Source organism: Anser anser (genome assembly GCF_964211835.1).
Source record: "Anser anser genome assembly, chromosome: Z".
Classification (NCBI taxonomy): domain Eukaryota; kingdom Metazoa; phylum Chordata; class Aves; order Anseriformes; family Anatidae; genus Anser; species Anser anser.
The window spans coordinates 48,769,758-48,790,308 of record NC_139723.1 but is presented as its reverse complement, the minus strand read 5'-3'; the positions used below and the strand labels follow the sequence as shown (position 1 = coordinate 48,790,308).

Genomic DNA, 20,551 nt, shown 5'->3' with positions numbered 1-20,551 from the left:
TGGCACGTCTTGAACCGAGGCCTGCTCTTGTGGCACCCATAATGCCGACCACTTTCATCCGCTTAAGAATTTGGGCGTTCCAGTCACATAAAGACCTTTCTATACCCAATGATGCATTTTCTGTGTTGCAGTTAGGATAATGTAACATCACCCATGCTGAAACTGCCCAGGATTTCAGATTAATATAAAATATGGATGAGGATTTTCCTGGTAAGTCCGTTACCACTGTTCTATCGCTCAGGTTTGCATCTGAGAAAGCTGCAGATAGCAATGAAGATGTTCATTTAATTTAATAATTAAAGCCCCAAAGAAACTTGGGACACGATTGCCTAAGAGGCAATGGCTTTGCCATGCAGCACTACCGCTGATCCGTTTAAAGAAGACATGAGACTTAGATGTTCAACAAGAATATTCAACAACGTGTTTTCCATTAAAAACGTGTTTTATTCTTCATGTTTTCCATGAAAGCACCTCGTGGTGGGGCAGCTCCAGCAATCGGAGCGCTGCAAGGGACGGCGATGAGCCCCTCAGGAGGGGCAGGGGTGGAGGAGGAGGTCCTCGGGGAAGGAACAGCTGACGCGTGGGGCTCAGACCGGGGCTGGGGCGTCGGGCCGGATCGGGCCGCGTCGAGTCAGAGGGGGGGCGACCAGCCCCGACGCGGCGGGGGCGCTGCACACCAGCGCCCGGCGGAGCCCCTCACGAGGCCCGCAGCCGCCGCCCCCTCCCTAACCGGGGGGCGGGTGGGCTCCAACCGACCGACTCCGCGCGTGCCTCTGTGACGCCACCGCAGGGGGCGGGGCTCTGCCCCTCCCCTCCCACTCCCCGTTTCCCCCCCACCTCCTCGCGGCAGCGCGCATGCCCCGCCGGCGTGCCTCGGCGCGGGCCGGCAGGAGGCGGAGCCGCCGCCAGCGGGCGGGCCCCGCCCCCTCCCCTTCCTCCTCCTCCTCCTCCTCCTCCTCCTCCTCCTCCTCCTCCTCCTCCTCCTCGTCCCCGCCCCCCGCCCGCCGGCTCCTTCCCGCCGCCCGCCCCTCGCGCCGCGCGCGCCTCGCCTCGCGCCGGCGCCGCTGCCCCGACGGCCGCGGCTGCTGCGGGAACAAAGGAGGGAACCGGCGGCGGCGGCGGCTGCTCCGCGCCCCTCGCCCTGCCGGCAGCGGCCCGCAGCCACCCGACGAGCCCGCCGCGGGGCACCCGGCCCCCGCCGCGACCAGGTAGGGGGGGGCGCCGGGGGGCGAGCTGGGGCACGGGGCACGGGGCACGGGAGGTGGCCTCACCCTTCGGTTCCAGCCCGCTCCCTGCCGGCCCCGCCGCAGACAATGGGGCGGCCGCGGCCCGGCCGTGACTCAGGGCTTTGCGAGGCACGGCGCGGCCCTTCCCCCCCCCCCCCCCCCCAGGCTGGGGATCCTGGTCCTCGGCCCGGCCGCCCGCGGGGCTTTGTGCGGCGGGGGGTGGGGGGGTGTGAGGGGGGGGGGCGCTGGGCGCCTGGCGCTGCCGCGCCTTTTGTCTGGGCCCGGGCGGCGTTTTAAATCGCGGCCCGTCTGCTGCAGGGTCGGCAGCCCCCGGGTTTCTCCATACGGGTGTGTGTGGGTGTGTGTGTGTGCGTGCGTGCTTCGGCTGGGGGACCGCGGGGGCGCTCGGTTCACACGCCGAGCAAAACATCCCCCTTCGGCCTCGGGGAGCCCCGGGGAGCACCACTCGCTCACTTTGGAGGCACAATAAAATCATCGTATTTTATCCCCCACAAAGGGAAACAGCCTGGCCGTAACCCCCCCCCCCCCCCCCAAAGAGCTTTGTTGGGAGGTGTTTTTGTGACCCTCTGGTCATCTGTCAGGCCCGCTGCCCGCCGCCCCTGCTGCCAGCTGGGGATGAAAATGGCTGTTGGAGGCGCCTGGCTCGTGATGCTGCATTTTCCCGGCCGAAATGAAGCCTCCGCGCTCGGCCCTCCCTCTGGAAAGGAAGCCGGCGTCGTGCTAATCGGATTTTATATTTTCCCCTCGCAGTGGGTGTATGCTCGGCTGCCTCGGCTCTGTGGGCTGTGTAGGAGTTGGCAGCCTTCGGAGATATAAATAGAAGCTGATTTCAGAGGCCCCTGTTGACGGGGTTTTGTGTCTGAGCCTGTGGCTCAGCCTGTCACATTGCAGCCTTGTGACAGGCGGAAGCTAATGCGCTCCCACATGTGACCCGCGCTTCTGAGAAATGCTACGGCAGGCGGGCAGGCGCATGTGATGGCATCAGGAGCTGGTTTTCCAGGGGAGTAGGGCTCGGTCTGGGGGAAGCCGTCAGATCGCTGCTGGTACTCCAAGGAGAGGTCCAGCAGGGGAGGACTGGTTGGAGAAGCGTGGGATTTGCCTCGTCTGAAACCCTCGCTTTTGCTGTTGTTGGTTCAGGAGGTTATAGAGCCAAATCTAGTGTGGTGGATAGCAGACTCGCTTCGGGTAGGTGCCTTATAACTGTTTGCCTGCTGGTGATGCTTTCTTTTAGAAGAAACAAGTGACACTCGGACCTTCTTCAGGAGCCTAAAAAGCACCGTTTGTAAAGTGCTGGACAACAGCTTGACCTTTAAGATCAGGGGCATGTGTTTCAAGTAGTGGGGGAAGGTGCTGACAAAGGAGCTGTGAAGACTGTTGTTCGTAATGTTTTAAAAAACAGCATTAGCACCTAAAGATAGGTTTAGTGAGTGGTGAAACAGCGTGTTAATTTGAAAGTGAGGTTGATGGTGGCAGCGTATTTGATAACTCTTTGAGCTTACCTGCTTACCAGGAGGGCAGAAGTAGGGTCTTTGCTTTAGATAAGCATAAACCTGCAATGTAGGTAAGGTTGTGTTTTTGTTTGCTTGTTTTGATTTCTCTAGTTTGGTCATAATTTGTGCTGATTCCTCGGCTGGGGTGTGTGGCTGTAAATCCATAACGTGTTCTATCAGAGCAAGCGTGAAGCTGTTCTGCAGGACTACCTGTACCTATACAGCTATCTATACCTGGAGAAATGAGGTCCCGTGATCACCTGCAGACAAACAGATTAATTTTACTTGTTCATCTCCTGTTACTGATTTACTTTTTTTTCCAGAAATTTAGTTTAACTAAACAAAGATTGCTTTGCCCTTAGTTGCAGTTATCATACTATTGAAATCTAAGTTTACTAATTGCAGTGTGGTGTTTCTGAATTGTAAGCATTTTTTCTGTACAGTGCAGTAAACCTGTTTTTGACACTTTTGAGTTCTCACAAACATCAAGTGGTCAAGTATCTTTCATTATTATGTGTGCTCCTGAGTAGGAAGATAGTCATCAAGAGATGACACTAACATAAATCTTCCCAAGTGCCATGTATAGTGCTTCTTCTAAATCTTGGGAGGACAAGTGCAGTATTCTTGTGTGTCCTCAATTTGTAGTAGATTGCTTGATTGCCATGCTCTACTTTTGTTGCCCTTGGGAATGAAGGATTTGGTTGCTATATCAGTTTTTCTACTAACCTTGCTTTGCAGAGGTTAACCAACAGTGAAGGTGAAGTATTTTTGTTCCTAGCAACTGCAGTGCATGGCAGAGTTAGTGTTGTCTACATTTGGAAGGTTCAAAAGTCTCGCTGTAACTTTATTAAGACGAAGGATTTAACTGGCAACGTGATAGAATGAATCCAGCAGCCTAAAGTTGTTGATTTTCTTTTCTTTGGAAGAGTAAGATCAGGTCTAAGCTTACTTCAGAAACGCTGTTTAGGTTCTGTTGAAGAGCCTGTTGTACACATGTTGTTGCCAGTTAATACCGAGTATCAGCTTTCATACACAACCTGAGGAGTATTCAAGGCCTTGTTTTGGAAACTCTTCCTAAAGATAGGAATACAGATTAATGGCTGTTGCCAATACTTAAGGGATTTTTACTCTTCCTTTTAATAAGTATATTGTGCAAATCAGACCTCCTATTAGTGGAACTAGCATCAAAATGATGCAAGATCAACATTACTGAAAAGGTGGGGTTCTCCTGATGGAGCCTGAAAAACTAAGCTATGTTAGTTGCCACAGTTATTTGGTAGATACAAGTTTGGTCTTGCTTATTCTGCATATGCACATTAATGTTAAGTTGTTAATAAAGGGCTGTTTTTGCCATTACGTTGAATTTGTTCGCAACCTGCACACACATCTGTGTCCAACAAGCACATTGTTGTTATACTGATTACTGAGAAGTACTTTTTCTTCCCTTGAAGGTTCATAATGATGTTACTTAGCAATACAATTGCAGTATTGAATGGTATATTAACGTCCATATAAACCTCTTTAAGAATGCTGATATCACCTTTTGGGGGCAGGTTGAGCAGGCATACTTTAACTCTGTAACCCTGTAATTGATTTTGGTGACATGCCAGCTCCTAATGCAGTTCTTGGTTTTATTTACAGCATCGAGATGACTCAGGAGACAAACCAGACCCCAGGGCCCATGCTGTGTAGTACAGGATGTGGATTTTATGGAAATCCTAGGACAAATGGGATGTGTTCTGTTTGCTACAAAGAGCATCTTCAGCGACAGCAGAATAATGGCAGAATCAGCCCAATGGGTAAGGGTGTCCAGTGCGTGTGGTTTTTTTTAATTGTTGGTGCAGTCTTTTTTTAACTAAAACATACAGATGAAGAAGAATCCCAGAACACATTTCATAAGAACTTCTTAAGGCTGTGTGCTAAAATAATGAATGTTAAAGAGAATACTACTTTAAACATAGCAAAAATAAAAATGTATTTGTGTAGTGTGTCAAGGTCCACCTTTAGTTTTCTTTTCCACTTCCCTTCAGTGTAAGTATATTGTTGTACAATCTCTGTATTTTGGCTGCTAGCAGTGTAGTTTGTCTTGTAAGTAAGAAGTAACGTGCAGTATAATGAATAATGTGTGCAGTGTATTCTTGTGAACAGTTCATAACTGTGTACAAGAATATTTGACTAATGTATTCTACAACTCATTTCTAAATGGCTTTTCAAATCCTTGTTATATAGGAACAGCCAGTGGTTCAAACAGCCCTACCTCAGACTCTGCATCTGTACAGAGAGCAGATACTACTAGCTTGAACAACTGTGAAGGTGCTGCTGGCAGCACATCTGAAAAATCAAGGTAAGTTGAAAGTATTGTTTTGAGTTTGAATGAGCTTGTGAGTGTGTAGCAAGTTAAAGGCTGGCAGTAATTTTGGCCTACTGCACTGAATTTCTGCAGAGCAAAAGGGGACAGTGTACCTTACAGTGCTTTATGAATATTTATAAATGACAAGTGATTAAAATTTTTGGTGTTGGGCTACTGCATTTTCAGTTTATCTGGAGAAGTACTTTGCTGCAGATTTGACTATTTTCTTCTAGGGGGAACTAAAGTAGAGTCCAAAATGTGTTTTGAAGATGGTAGAAGCAGAGGTCAGCAACATGTATTAGTAGTAATTAAACAGGTAGTTTATTGATGGGTTTGGACAACTTAAGCTTTTATTATGTACTCAAAACTAATGTAAAATTACATGTTTCACTGTACATAAACAGAAATGTGCCTGTTGCCGCTTTGCCTGTTACGCAGCAAATGACAGAAATGAGCATTTCAAGAGAGGAAAAAGTAACACCGAAAACAGAGACTGAGCCAGGTATGTTTGCAGCGTAACACTGGTTACCACTGGTGACTTAAGAGGCTGATGGTTTACTTTCTCCTGAGGAGATATCTCGCATTGTAGTGGTGGTCTTGAGGAGCTGTTAAGGTGGTTGTTAAAGATGCATTTTGAGTACTCTCCCCTTGGAATCAAGAAAAATAACCAGTGATAGAATATATTTTTTGTCCATGTTTGATGTTAGTAACAAAGAAGTTTACACCTGTGAAGGTAGTTTTCGCTTCCAAGCTTTCATTTATTTATTTTTAAAGTAAGGCACTCTGAAATTACATGATGGCAAGGTGGTCAGTTTTGAAGTCAGTGTTGAGATTTCTGTTTATAATCTAGCAGCGCAATTCCTGCTGACTCATGGCGGTCAAAATGTCTTGTTGCATTTAGAGAGTGGAGTTCTTAAGAATTCTGTTCTACAGAGGAATGAGAGTGGGTGGAGGGAATACATGGTTTAAAAATACTAACAAAAACTGTTAAAGGCTCTTGAACCTGAGTAATCTGTAGGTATAACCAAAGCATTGTCCTGTGAATGTAGGATGCTTAAAGCCTTAGTTGCTGGGAGTGAATCTGAAGTTCAGAAGTTTTATTCTCCTACTGGAAGGTTGTAGCTGTAGTAGTTAGTTCAAAGTTTGAAGTATAAACTTCTTGGAGGGAGTCAGGAAGGTACTGCTTCCATACTTGCAAGTGAGTGGCTGAATTCATGTATTGGTTGGTTCAAATGGATATCTTAATGCACTTGTTCAATACCTATATGTCCACATTTTTTTGATTTAACTTAGCAGTTGTGAACAGTCTTAAATCATTGGAAGCTGAAGTTTGGTTGCAACTTTGTTCACTTAAACTGAAGACAAAATTAATTTTCTCAGTTTTGAACTCAGCGGGATGAAAAATGCAGAAGATGCTTCTCAATACCATATAAAAATGATTTTTAGCTAATCTTTGCCACAAAAATGACCACAGCAACATCTGATATTTAATTGCTTACTATTTGTAGAAAGGAGTTTGCATTTGCAATAAAACATGCTAAGTTAAGATTCTGTGAGAGCTAAAGCCAAGAAAAAAACACTTTATGTACAGACTGAGAAGTGTGAGAAAAATCTCAAATTTTCTTCAGACAGGATCTTCTGTGAAGCTATTTTATTCGCGATTGCAATGGAAGGTGTCCTGCCAATTAGGAGCACATATTAGTAAACAAATCATAACCTTTTGTTCCCTATTACCCAACACCTGATCACTTCCACTGTTTCATCATTCGTTGAGTACTACAGGTTCACAAGCTACTCCATGCTCCTCTATACCATATACGTACAATTTTTTCCTTCAACCCTTTAATTTCTTTTTCCGTTTTTTCTCCTTTCTTATGTTTTGAGAACTTGTGATCTTTGTTTTACTGTTCCCACACTGCTCATCCTGTTTTTCTCAAGCTTCTACCTTATTTTGGAACAGTGCGGCCTTCTACTGTCCACTTAACAAGGAGAAGTGATAAGTAGCTATGACTACACAACTACCTTTGAATACAGAAAATTAGTTCTCTGCTGCAAAAACACAACTTAGTTTCTCACAGAAGGGATTTTTTACAACTATTAATTTTGTATATAAGTAGACTTTCTGTAGGTAACTGTAGGTAAGAGTCTTAAGTTATTTTTATAAACACATGCATCCTTTTTAAGAATTCCTATCTGAAACGGTGTCAAGAAAGAGAGGAATGTATAAAATGGTAGCGGTAGTGAAGTACTAGTGAATTTACTCTTACTAGAACTGCCGATAAATAGGAGTTAGTCCTTTTGCCAGGTGTAAAGGGCAATCTCCAGTTTCTGTTGACATAGCACCTGTTTTTTCCTTAACAAGTGAACTGTATGTTAGCTAGTGTCACACAGCACTTGGTTGATTAGAAAAGGGGAGAAAAATCCAAAAGCTCAACTAAAGAGACTTATGTATTGTTCTAAATAATCTTGCAGGTTGAAACAAGCTACAAAGCTGTCACAAGCTGGTATAGATGTCAGTGGAAAAACTACCACAGAACTTAAATGTGTCTGAGGAACAAAAGTTCTGGAACAGAACTGCCTGCCTTAGTTGCAGCCTTTCCCCACTTAAAGGGGGTTTATAATAAAAAAGGTGGAGAGACTTTTTACAAGGGCATGTAGTGAATGAGACAAGGAGTAATGGTTTTAAACTGAAAGAGTAGTTTTAGATTGGACATAAGGAAGAAACATTTTACAGTGAGGGTGTTGAGGCACTGGAAAACATGGCCCAGAGAAGCTGTGGATGCCCCATCCCTGGAGGTGTTCAAAGCCAGGCTGGATGGGGCTTTGGGCTACTTGGTCTCCTGGGAAGGGTAGAGTGCCTATGGCATGGGGGTTGGAACCAGGTGGTCTTTAAAGGTCCTTTCCAATCCAGAGCAGCCTGTGATGCTGTGATACCCATAAATCTTTGAAACGGCCTCAACTTCTGTGAAGTGCTAAGTTTCCTCTTAAGTGTTAAGGTTTGGCACAGATTGTAGACAGCATAGGATAGTGTCCTTATGTATTATTCTTGGGGTTTGCTGGATATGTAAGATTCACAAATTGGTGTATTCAATGGTATGTCGATCTCCAGATGTTGCATGCCACAGAGTCTGGCCTGGACTTTAGAATCCCTGTCATGTCTGGACTGGTTGCATTTTTCTTCTTTTCCTTTTTCCTGCAACTTCTTGTGTGTGCTGTTCTTTCTTCCTGAGGAGGAAACAATAATAAAGAATAAATAATTCATGTCACCTCATAACAGCAAAGCTAATGCTTTCTGGGAGGTGTAATTCTCTAAGAAAATGCCACAGTCATGTAGTTGCTAATGAAAACATGGTCTAGTTTAAGCACAGTCTGAATTTTGTAACTGTTTATCAGATAGTAGTAGATCGTGAACTAACAGTGTAGCCTTCAAGTAAAGTAGGTCTTTCTCCCTTTAACATTTCAACGGCATCAAGTTGTGTTCTCTTCTGCCAGATTTTAATTAGAAATTGAAATTTTTTGATATTTCCCTTGGAAGCCAGAATGTAATAAATATCTGTTATTGACATCTGGTCAATTGACTTTTTTTAACTATAGTGTGAAGTTGTACTTGTTTGCTGATAGAATTGAAGCATCAGACTTCAGAAGTTGCTGTGGTTGAGAACAATAAAACATTAAGTTCTTATTTTGCTTAATTTGTTTTCCCAGGTTGAAGTGTCAACCTGGATTTTCATTCAGACAAATCAAGTTTTAAGACAACCATGTCTTAAGAATTGAAGGGAGAAGAAATACGTGGCAGATGTAACTGACCCAGTTGGTTGTAATTAATATCTATCATGCTATATATTCTTATAACTTGTAATTCTTAGTTCAGCTTTATTGTTTGTAATTTCAGAGTTGAATTGTGGTGTGTTCAGTTCAGCTGCTTATATAATGAACTGCTCACAAGTCAGAGAAACCTAAATCCCTTTACTTCCAAACTCCAATTCATAAGTGGGCACTACTTAATAATATTTTTATAAGCTTTTGATATGCGTTTACATTCCTTAGTAAGGATTGAATTCTAGCACAGTCTTTAACGTTGGGATTTACCCAAAGCATTCTAGAAATATGATTCACAGCTGGTTTTTTCCTCCATGCTGTGTTACAGGAATTAAATTCAAAACCTAGCGAACTTTTTCCTTCTTTGTGGTAATCAGAACAATATACTTACCAAGTTGGTGAGGCATGCTGGAGCCCTTCCTTAAGAAACTTGTTTTGTTTTAGTAGGTATACAAGTAGAAATAAGAAATACATACGAGAGTGAACTGAGCTACATATTAAGCATTAAAAGCAAACTGTTTTGAAAACAAGTATGTTTAAACAATCATGTTGTTTTGAGTTGCAGCATAGTTTTAGCATTTTTTGTGGTTTTGCAGGTCAGTTACCTTGTTCAGTGATGAGTCTCCTGTCGGGTCTGTAAGTGTTACCAGACATAATTAGTATCAGCATGGTAAACAGACTTGGTGTGGTTTGGTTTTTTAACCCAGTAATAGCTTCGTTTTAGGGAGTAGAGTGTGGTAAGTTCTTTCTGTGAAACCGCAGCTATGGAGTAGCACTGCCTTTAAAAAAAAAAAGTGAATAGGAAATTGAATTGATGTAAGTCATGGTCTCATTTAAAATACTTATTTTAAAAATACCCAAGTACTGCTAACTTAAGGTCTAATTCCGTCCATGTTGTAGGTTACCCGTTCTGTTCTTGAAGTTGGTATTTAATGAGCTTCAGAAGACAGTGGAAGATAGTGATTGGCTTACTTGTCTTTTGACTCTAAAAAGCCAATCTGATTAATTATTTTACAGCTGTCTGGCATTCAGGTTCAGACCCTGCTATGCGTTGCCCTAACTTGCATTGTAGATAAAGTCACTGTGTTTTATCTGTGATGTATACAGTGTGTCACAGATAATATTGTAAGATGCCGAATAGACAGCTAGCTTATGAAATATGGTAGGCTTGAGATGGTGTCTAAATGTTATGTTTCAATAACTGCCTTGTTAATTCTGACTTGGCTTCACAAATGCTTATAGTATATAACCGTGTTGTTATCTGTAGATAGTTCCTTTGTGGCTGTCAGTAAAATTATCTGACATAACTTATGTTCAAAATAATTAGTTCATCTTCATATTTCCCATGTCTGTTATAGCACCAGTAGATATCCCTGCTTGAAATAATTCAGAAATGTAATCAGTAATCTCTTGGAAGTCTTGAAGCTGTATACCTTGGAAAGTGGTCCTGTGCTTGTTGCTGATAGAATGTTATTTAATCTTTTTAACAGAGGTATACGTCAAAGATCAAGCCTTCATGGTGTCCAAATTAAAGTGTATTTCTGTGTGATATTTAAACTGGGCTATCATTATGTTGTATTAATGCAGTGGTAAAGATATTCCATGTGCCTGTTAGTTGGGTACGTGGGAGATAAATTACGTGCTGCATAATATGTTCATCCCCTTTCTTTGACATGAAATTAAAAATGGTGTTTATTCTTCAGCCTTTCATCATGAGCACTTAGATTGCCATAGCAGCTGTGGTTTCTGAAAAATAAAGTATTTACTCTCGAGAAGCTTGATACAGCATAAATAGAGCATAATAAGTACCGTCCATTTTTTCAGACTCAAATTTTACATACAAGCCCTTTGTATGTAAAATGCAATACAAGGCTGTAATAATTTGTAGTTTCTGCTCTGATACTGCAGAAGTGCAGTCTGTCTTCCTGATGACTTTTGAGTTTATTTTTTTCTGTTCTAACTTTTGTCGGTTCTTCTGTGGTGGCCAATGGGGTTAGTGTCATGAAGTCAGGATGTTAAAAACAGTTCTATTTTATCCTTTCAAGACTTGCTTTGCTCCACTGCCATGCTTTCTACTTGCTAATACCTTGGCAGTTATGCAGTCTAAGCTGTTGGGATCTTATTTTTGGTTAATTTATGTATGGTCAGAAGAAGCTTCATGTTACTTTGGTATGCTCTTCTGGTTGCTTGTAGTATAGGGAGGGTTGAAGAGTGGTATTACTTTATTTTTATCAGGTTTTGTTCAAGTGAAAAGTGGCAGATTCGTTCTCTCAGTGGAGAGGTCTCAGCGGAAAAATACCTGCAGTAGGTATGCTCTTCTGCAGCAGCCATGTTGGTTGATACTAGCAAAACTACTGTTAGTTTTGAAAATCTAGTTATTTAAGTGGTTGTCACTTTTGAGTATAAGTCACTGAGGGTTAATAACTTGGTCATAGAAGAGCTTTGTTTCCTTTTTGTAGGACGCCTCCATGCGCAGGTTGGGTAGAACATGCTGTGGCGTGTGGCTAACTTCACTGTTCCCACACTCCTTCTGTAAAGATGCATCTGATGTTCAGGCTATGTGTGAAAGAAGCTATCCCAAGTCTTGATGCAGTGAGTCCAGTTAAGCCATGGTGATTGTATGGCAAACATTTAGTGTTCTCACCTGGTGTTTTGTAGTATGTGGTTTACAGTATAAAATTAACTTCATGTATTGAGGACTAGAGTTGTACTTGCCCAGTTAGATTTGGCTTCTCTGCCAAAGGAAGCCTTCTGTGACAACCTGTTGTCAGGACAGTAACTGAATTTATGTTGGCTCTATTAATTTGGATTTAGGGAGCTCTTCCCTATCTTATTGTATTGGGACCTTTTAGTGCCTGTTTCTGCATATTGCCTACTGCTTCTGCTTCTTTCCTGTATATAGTTTACTGAAGGATCCTATTCGCAGCCCATTCAGGAAATGGGCCTCTGCAGTTTCTGAGGAACTCGGAGTAATGAAAATAATCCTGTGCTGACGTGTGGCAGTGAATACTTGTCACAATTTCCTTATGCAGAGGAGGAAGCATACCTGTAGTAGCTGATAATGTTCTCCTTTAGGTGGATTTAAATGTGTTTGTTTAGTGGCACAGAGTGATCTACTAGACTTTTCTTTATGCATTGGTGATTCCTGGGAAGCTGTCATTTGCACTTTTACTTCCTTGTGAGCATGTTAGGCAGTGATAAAGGTTGTTCCTGTTCTTGTTTTCATTTTCTCTTGGTTCATGCTGTGAGTGACTTCAATTACTTAAGTCACTCTTGATTTGCCCCTTCGTTTTCTCTTTCATCTGATTGAAACAGCATGCATCCTTCTATGGCTCATACTATGAGTTGGTTCTGATGCAGATGAAGGTTCCCTCTGGCTAGCTATACGCCTAATTGCAGAGTGCAGAAGTATTTTTGTTCTTTTTTATTTGTAATGGCTTATGATTAGCTTTTCTTTTCCCCTTTTTTTTTATTTAGCAGTATAACAAATCTAAAAGGAGTTTGTTTGGCCATACTTGTTGGGAGGTGTTGTATCAATTTTTCTTTAATGCCATAGCTGAGGCCTGTTAGTTAAGGTGCCTAGGATCCAAGAGGTTTACATTATTTGTGGTATCACTGGGTTTTAACCTGTTCTAGTTAGAAGCTCTTGAATAGGTTAACTGATACCAAACGCTCCTTTCCTTGGGTTTAAAGACAAGCTCAGAGCATGATATCTGCTGATCTAGAAAATGATAATCAATTGTAAAGACAAAAGTTTTCTCAACAAATTCAGTAGCAGAAATTACTCTAAAAAGTACTGATAGCAGTACTAAATTATAGTGCAAGTTCTGTAGTATCTTGTGACCCTTGGACTTAATATCAGGGACTTCCTAAATTGTTAGAAAAATCTCTGCAAGATGACAAAAATGTAGAGAAGGGCCTTAGTGGGTCATTATATGAGTTGCTACTTATAAGAGAATATCAGTAGCTGTTGTCTTACTGTGTAACATTTCTGGGTATGAGCAGTGAGGGCTCCTTATTACCTCTGAGAACTTGTCACTTTTAAGCCTTGATTAGACTGTGAACTCCTGGCTGAGGGCTGTTTTGTGCAGTGAATTGTGAGGTTTTCTAGGTGTTAGTGCTAATTGTGAGCTTTTATTTTTTTATTATACATATGAACATGATAATACAAATGCAACTTAAATATTCATATAAAAGTAAAGAGAAAAACAGTAAACATAAATAGTTCTTTATGTCTGGAAAACTCCACTTTTCACAGGATGCAAACAAATCTGGACTAAGAAACCCTATTTGAGTGCGTAACATTGATTACAAATGTGTCTTTAAGACTTATGTACTCCACTTATTCTGGAATGCATCTTCTAGTTTGCTTCTTGTATTTTAAAACAATGGATGTCGTCATAACAGCTGGGAGAACTCAGGCTAACTGTGCTAAGAGCAGACTTCATGAGTTGTATGTGTTAAAGTTGGTGTACGGGCATATCTGTTTTCTTCCATGACAGTTGTCTGTAAAGAGGATATTAAATAAAAATGAAAGGGTTTTTTAATTATTTGATGAGAAAATATTAAACAGATCCATAAAAGGACAAAATTTTATCCTTTAGAGAACACAGATTTGACCGAATGTTTTCATGACAAAAGGCAAGTGAAAAATGAGTCATTTTGACTCCACCTGCTTGCATGTTAAAACTGAATTCAGTACAAGAATGCAGATGCTTAGTGTGAAAATCTGTACTTCATTCTTCAAGTTACTGAAAGTGTCTCAATGAGACTCTTGTGAATTTTGTGCGTTGTTGCTGCATCTGTCTTAGAATCATCAGTTTGCTAGGAACTGTTTTGTTTAACTGTTTCAGGTTTTGGTTCACCTGACTTCATAAGTATAATGGCAGACTAATCCAGTACTCTGACAGTAACACATTACTGAAAATTTAGTTAGTTTCTAAAATATGTTCCAGTTAATTGTATTGTCGGCTGGTATCCTGTCTGTTCAACAACTTTAACCATAACTGTTGTTACTGTTTTAGATTAAACTGTACCTGATTATATGATTTTTTTTAATACTAAGCATACGTGGAACTTGCGGAGTGCTTCCCAAGCCCTTAGCACTTGGATGGGTATAATGGATAAGTGTCTTAAATTTTCTGGCTGGTGGAACTGTGGGGAAAATCTCAGTGTCTTGTGCAGACCTGAAAGGGAAATTTGTAGGGTACCTTAAAACTCTTTATTCCTGATTTACATGTTCATAGACTAGTGTGTATAGTACTTCAGACAACGGACTTTAGGGTCTTAGTAAGGGGAATTAATCCTTAAGAACTAAATACTTGCTAATGAACTTCATTAGGGAAGTGAAGGAAAGGGAGAAAATTAACCTTTATTTCTTTTGCTTGCTTTAACAGTTGTTACCCAACCAAGCCCATCAGTTTCTCAGCCTAGTACTTCGCAGAGTGAAGAGAGAGCTCCTGAACTGCCCAAACCAAAGAAGAACAGATGTTTCATGTGCAGAAAGAAGGTTGGCCTTACAGGTATGGGAACACTTTGTCAGTGTTCAACAGATCTGTATGAATAGCTGCCTCTTACTAGTTTAGACTTAATGAAATATCTGTGAACATTAAACTTACTGCTGATTTGAAATCCAAACGACTTAGTACAATTGGTATTTAGGAAAAGTTCATTTTTCTTATGCTGGGTATCAGACAAACATGCCACCTTTGTCTGCAGTGACTAAGGCCTTAATTTACAGCTTACTTAAATATGAAGCTTCCTGGTGATGGTGTGTGTTTTTTCTTTGTACAGGATTTGACTGCCGATGTGGAAACTTATTTTGTGGACTTCACCGTTATTCTGACAAGCATAACTGCCCATATGATTACAAAGCAGAAGCTGCAGCAAAAATCAGGAAAGAGAACCCAGTTGTGGTGGCTGAAAAAATCCAGAGAATATAAATTAACCTGCTTGTGAAAAGACTGATTTTTTTTTATTCTATCCTAGGAAAACATTGAAGAGCAGGTGCATGACCATTTTCCTTTCTTCTCCAAAGATTTACTTTTAGTCTCGTCTGTCTTAATGATATTTCAGAATCTTTGGGTGTTTGTTACAGGCAGAATTGGATAGATACAGCCCTTGAAACATATATGCCCTCCCCAGAATATAATTGGATGATCAGAAACCTGCACAGGAATACACATGCACAGAGGACAGACTCTTTAGTTCATGTGTGCCAAACAGATGTATGCTATCTGCATGTTTGCAGCAGATCTGCCTTTTGAGGTGTGTTTGAGGTATATAATCTTTGACTAGTGTTATGTGCCTGTTTTGGAGAAGGATACATCAAAAAGGTTGGCAGTCAACTTCTATCATTCAATATCTCATTCTAGTCTTAGTTTCAATGCTCCATTGTTTTCCACCAAAACGTCAGCTGTGTAGAGGGGTCTACCTTTCCAGTAGGGTAAGTGTTAGTGCCATATTTAAGAAAGCCACTTAGTTGTGCTGAGGGAAAAACGGAAAAAATCAGATACATGTGAGAAGAAAACTGTTTTGAAACAGATCACATTAACTTTATAATCATGAAAATAGGTTCCCAAAGGAAATATCCTGTTGCGAACTTAAGAACTGGCCTGCAATGGAATTGTCTGCTTTTCCTTGCATAGCTAAAACTTGTGTAGCACCATATTGTAAGATTGGTTTAAAAAACACAAGTTACATCATTTTTAGACATACCACAACAGCTCTGTCAAGCAACGTGTCTCAGTAAGTTGCTAAAGTATTAGAGCGGTTTATTATTCATATACTACTTATGTTCAATGTGTTCTGAGTTCAAAAGAATATTACATTTTTTTCTAGTTTTAATGTAACAGTTGCACCATTCTGCATGGAAAACCATACCCAACATGGCTGCTGTAGACTTAAGTGGTAGCTGGAACCATTCTTGGAGGGCTGCTTTATCATTTTTAATTGTACTTGGGTGTAGGACTGTAGTGTTCTTGGGTGTATTGCATGGGCTGCATTATCTACAGCATTGTACAATAACAACTCTAGAAAAGGCGGTATACTTCACTGATGCTTGTCTGGTAATATCACTTCTGTGTTATAATGGAAGGGTTTTTTGTGATGTATGAAGCCTGTGTTTTTTATATAAACAAGTACAGTTTAGACTAGTGTTGTGGTAATGCCTGTTCTCATCTGTAAATACGTATGTACACAAGGCGCTACTTCTGAACTTCTGATTTTTATTGCAGTGTTCAGTCTTAGTTTTTACTTCACTAATAAAAGCATCAGGTTTTTGCTTTAATGTTGTTCTTTCAATTGAGTTATTAGATATGAAACATGTACAGATAGTTCATATTTATGTATTGCACATAATCGTGCTACCCAGCATTTATGCTATATTGTATTATGTAAATAATAAAAGTCATGTACAGAGGGAAATACTTTTGTGATAGTTTTTGTTTTAGTTATTGCCATAATCCAAAGCTGACCTTCTTGAGATTGGATACAAAGTTAATACTAGGCTTACACGGATGTCCTCTTTTTGCTTAAGCCTCTGTATGTCTGACCGTGATTTGGATAGACCGACTTCTCTAACATGACTTGCTGAGGTCAGAAGCATGAATGGCTGGAATAACTACTTGATGGACAAACAAAAATGCCAGTGAACAGTGATGTGCTTCAAGGGAGCAAAGGAAAGCATTAATAATGATCTAATGATCTTCAAAGATAGTGGGGTCTCTTTCTGTTTTTTTTGTTTGCTTGTGTGCCCCCCCCCCCCCCCCCCCACACACAAAAAAATCTTCTTTCCAAAGGATCTGTTCCAATAAAGTCGGTATATTGACAATGTCATTCTGCCCACATCTTCACCAGCAGACCCAGGCAGGGTTACTGTCACGGTCAGCATCAGCATCCAAATGTGAAGGTGCGAAGGTTAAATATGTCAGTTGTATCCTTTCCAGTGAGAAAGACGAGTACAGAGTGCATGATGACTTGCAAGAAAACATCTTCACTGCTGGATAATGTATAAAAGTTGATTATATTAAGAATGGAAAATGTTCATCCTAATGGCTAGTACTACGCTTACATGGTAAGTAAGCTTGTACTGCAGCCATTGCATATACCTTCAATAATGGAACAAGGGCATGCTCTGGAACTATTTTCTGGGGTGGTTTTTATGACTTAATCATGGAACTGCTTTAAAGCACCAAAATTTTCATTTTTATGCCTTCTGTAGTAAATTTGTAAACTATTCAAAAACAGCATAATTATACATATTTCAAGCTAAGAACACCTTGTAACAGTATTTGGGAAGAATGTGTCTGTATTGTGTGTATATAATGACGTGTATATACTGTCATGGTTAGGGCTAGAATACTGTAGGAAAACTAACCATGCTGGTACCAGTAGATCATGATTCTGTTGGTTTCAACCTTGCTATCTGTTTTATCTGAACACAGGCTGTACTTGGGAAGGATTGTTGGAGCAACTGATCTCAGTAGATCTATGGATGAAAGTGAGGAATGAGAAATACATCATTTTCTGTAAAATCATGAACTGTGTTAAGTATGTAAGTTGTCCACAAGTGGAGTGTGAGTGTATATTCAAAAGTAAGTCTGTAAGCCCCACTGAGCTCTGTTCTGTGTTAATAGCTTAAATAGTGATTATAGTCATTCAGGAGCCCTATTTCTGTTGAGGAACACTAAACACCCAAAGGTAGGCAAGGTTGTTTAAAAGGAACAGGTACTGCCAGAGGTTGGTTTGTTTACATCTAACTTAAAATACTTTTAAATAAACAATGGTACATAATCCTGCCCCCACCCCCTCACTATAACCATGGAGACTGGTATATATTCCTCAAATAAGTGTCTGACTCCTTCTGGACTGCCAGTCAGTTTTAATACAGTGGTATTAAAATGCTTTGAGGTGAAGAACCTGTCTTCTATAACATCTAAGCAGAAGTCACTCAAAAAGCTGCTGTCACTTGCTCTTTTGATTTAAAATGACAAATGACTACGAATAGTATACCCATCTTCCAAGAAAGAAACACCATCACTTCACGTGATGCCAGTCCTCATTTAACATTTGGCTGTTAGACTGAGATGTTCTGAACTTACACATAAACACATGGTTCTGGGAAGAATCTTCCTATGCCCCCAACATGTTTACCAGATGATAGCAATGTTTTTAGTTAGCGAATAAAAAGGGCCGTAGAAACAAATCCTAAAGCACTTAAGTAACTAAAAATGGTTTGGTAATCTTCAGTCTATTAAACGTCTGCCTAGCTCATGTGTTCTGCCTGTACAGTACTGTGTTCCACAGGGCTCTTTGCAACCTGACTGACATGACAGCTGTTGCTGTTAAACCTGAACAACAACCTTCCTCTGCTGATTCCAACCCCAACCTGTTGCTGTAATGATGACCTGGTAGATCAACAGCCGCCAGAAGGCTTGGTTGGTTGTGGCTTTCAGGAGTGCAGCGGAATTGGGAAGCCCTGACTACACCCTGTAATTTTTCTGATGTTTAGCCCTTTGAAAATTGCCTAGAGAAGTTGTGGATGCCCCATCCCTCGAAGTGCTCAAGGCCAGGTTGGATGGGGCTTTGAGCAACCTGGTCTGGTGGGAGGTGTCCCTGCCCATGGCACCAGGGTTGGAACTGGATGGGCTTTAAGGTCCCTTCCAACCCAGACCATTTTGTGATATACTAATCAATAATCAGTTATTCAGCCACGCATTTTTGTATGTAAAGTGTAAGGTCATGTCTTATGCGCTAGTGTTCATCATGTTTGTTAGTCTCAATCACTCAGGGGATACTTAAGGGTTTGACTCATAGTGGGTCAAAATTCGACATTTTCTCAGTATTCCTAAGCAGCTCTGCAATATCACTTGGTATATATGGCTGAAGGAGGGAATGTGCACCATTGAAGGAAATCAGCTTGTTCCAGGTATACATGTGTTAGCCAAGCAGCAATGATTCAGTAAGAAAAGGAACTTTCCTGCCTATATAGCTGTGTGATTTTGAGGTTTATTTCATTAGTTTCTCAGCCAGTCATACAAAATATTTTTTTCGCAAATAGCCTGTTCTGGATTCCCTTGATTTTTTTTTTTGCAATTACATTCCTTGGAAACCTGATGGACTTTGTTCTCAGATTCATGAGACACAAAGGGCTCTGGCAGTGCTCCTGAAAGTAACTGGGTACCACTGGAATTAATAAATGACAAACCTGAACTGTTAACAGAGGGGAACAGCTAGAAAACCTGAGTGGAAAAAATGAGAAGTGCTATGTGTGGAAATGTGCAAACAGTGCATAAGCAGAGTTTCCTCTGAGTACATGGAGTTACCACCATGGTAAGTAGGAACAATATCCAAGAGAATAAAGTTTTACATGCAATCTTACAGTTTTGAGTTACCCCCTTAATGTTCTTGTAAACACTTCAACAGAGAGTGCATCAGCCTTTAGATTGTCCCTGGTAGTGTTGAATCAGTGGTGGGCAGTGAAGAAACTTTTTGGAAAGGGGTGGGATTTTGATGGTGGTTTTTTTCGTTGTTGTTTGTTTTGTTTTTCCTGTGTCTGATTGAAGAAAATGCTGAGACCGTTTCTGCCTGATTTTGAGAGAACCTGTCAAAGGGCACATCAGTACACAGAAACAGAAGCAAGAACTGTATTTCTGACTTGGATAAAGGATTGAATTCAGTGGAATAAGCATTTGTTTGCATGTGGGATGCAAAACAGCTGAGTATCAGTGGCCTGTGATTTAAATGAAACAAAAACAGGTTTAAAACTGTTAAAGAATCAATACCTACAGTAGCAACCCAGAACACTTTGGTTTGCATCTTTATGTAGATAGAAATCTGTACTGGTTTTCAAAAAAAAAAAAAACCTGATGAGGGACCTTGACAGGTGGGTCCTGTCTTGTGACCCTCACGAAGTTCAGCAAGGCCAAGTGCAAGGTCTTGCATGTGGGCTGGGGCAGTCCCAAGCACAAATACAGGCTGGGTAATGGGTGCATTGAGAGCAGCCCTGAGGAGAAGGACCTGGGGGTGTTGGTTCATGCATGGCCAGCAGGGCAAGGGAGGTGATTCTGCACCTCTACTCTGCTCTCATGAGACCTCACCTGGAGTGCTGTGTTCAGCTCTGGCAACCCCAGCACAAGAAGGACACGGACATATTAGAGCAGGTCCAGGGGAGGGCCACAAAGATGATCAGAGGGTTGGAGCACCCTTCCTATGAAGACAGGCTGAGGGAGTTGGGGTTGTTCAGCCTGGAGAAGGGAAGACTTCGGGGAGAGACCTTATAGCGGCCTTCCAGTACCTAAAGGGGGCTAGGGGGCCACAGATTCCCTTTTCGGTGCAACTTCTGTACAATCCCTGTGCTCCAGTACCTAAAGGAAAGCTGGAGAGGGACTCTTTGTCAGGGAATGTAAGGATAGGACAAGGGGGAATGGCTTTAAACTAAACGAGGGTAGGTTTAGATTAGATATTCAGAAGCTCTTTACTCAGAGGGTGGTGAGGCACTGGCACCGGCTGCCCAGAGAAGCTGTGGATGCCCCATCCCTGGAGGTGCTCAAGGCCAGGTTGGATGGGGCTTTGGGCAGCCTGGTCTGGTGGGAGGTGTCCCTGTCTGTGGCAGGGGGTTGGAACTGGATGGCCTTTAAGGTCCT

General features: G+C 41.7%; 1 protein-coding gene across 2 annotated transcripts; it reads left to right on the top strand.

Moving 5' to 3' along the window:
- The first annotated feature begins 996 nt into the window (after positions 1 to 996).
- Positions 997 to 16,331, top strand: ZFAND5 (zinc finger AN1-type containing 5). 2 transcript variants are annotated; one of them, XM_083818132.1, is made up of 6 exons: positions 997 to 1,208; positions 4,379 to 4,536; positions 4,967 to 5,081; positions 5,492 to 5,589; positions 14,303 to 14,428; positions 14,700 to 16,331. In XM_083818132.1, the coding sequence occupies exons 2-6, from the start codon at positions 4,386 to 4,388 to the stop codon at positions 14,846 to 14,848; spliced, it is 639 nt and encodes a 212-aa protein (XP_083674258.1). In that variant the 5' UTR covers positions 997 to 1,208; positions 4,379 to 4,385; the 3' UTR covers positions 14,849 to 16,331. The 2 variants fall into 2 exon arrangements, with proteins under 2 accessions (XP_083674258.1, XP_083674259.1); XM_083818133.1 differs by lacking the exon at positions 997 to 1,208 and adding an exon at positions 2,123 to 2,432.
- Positions 16,332 to 20,551: the final 4,220 nt, after the last annotated feature.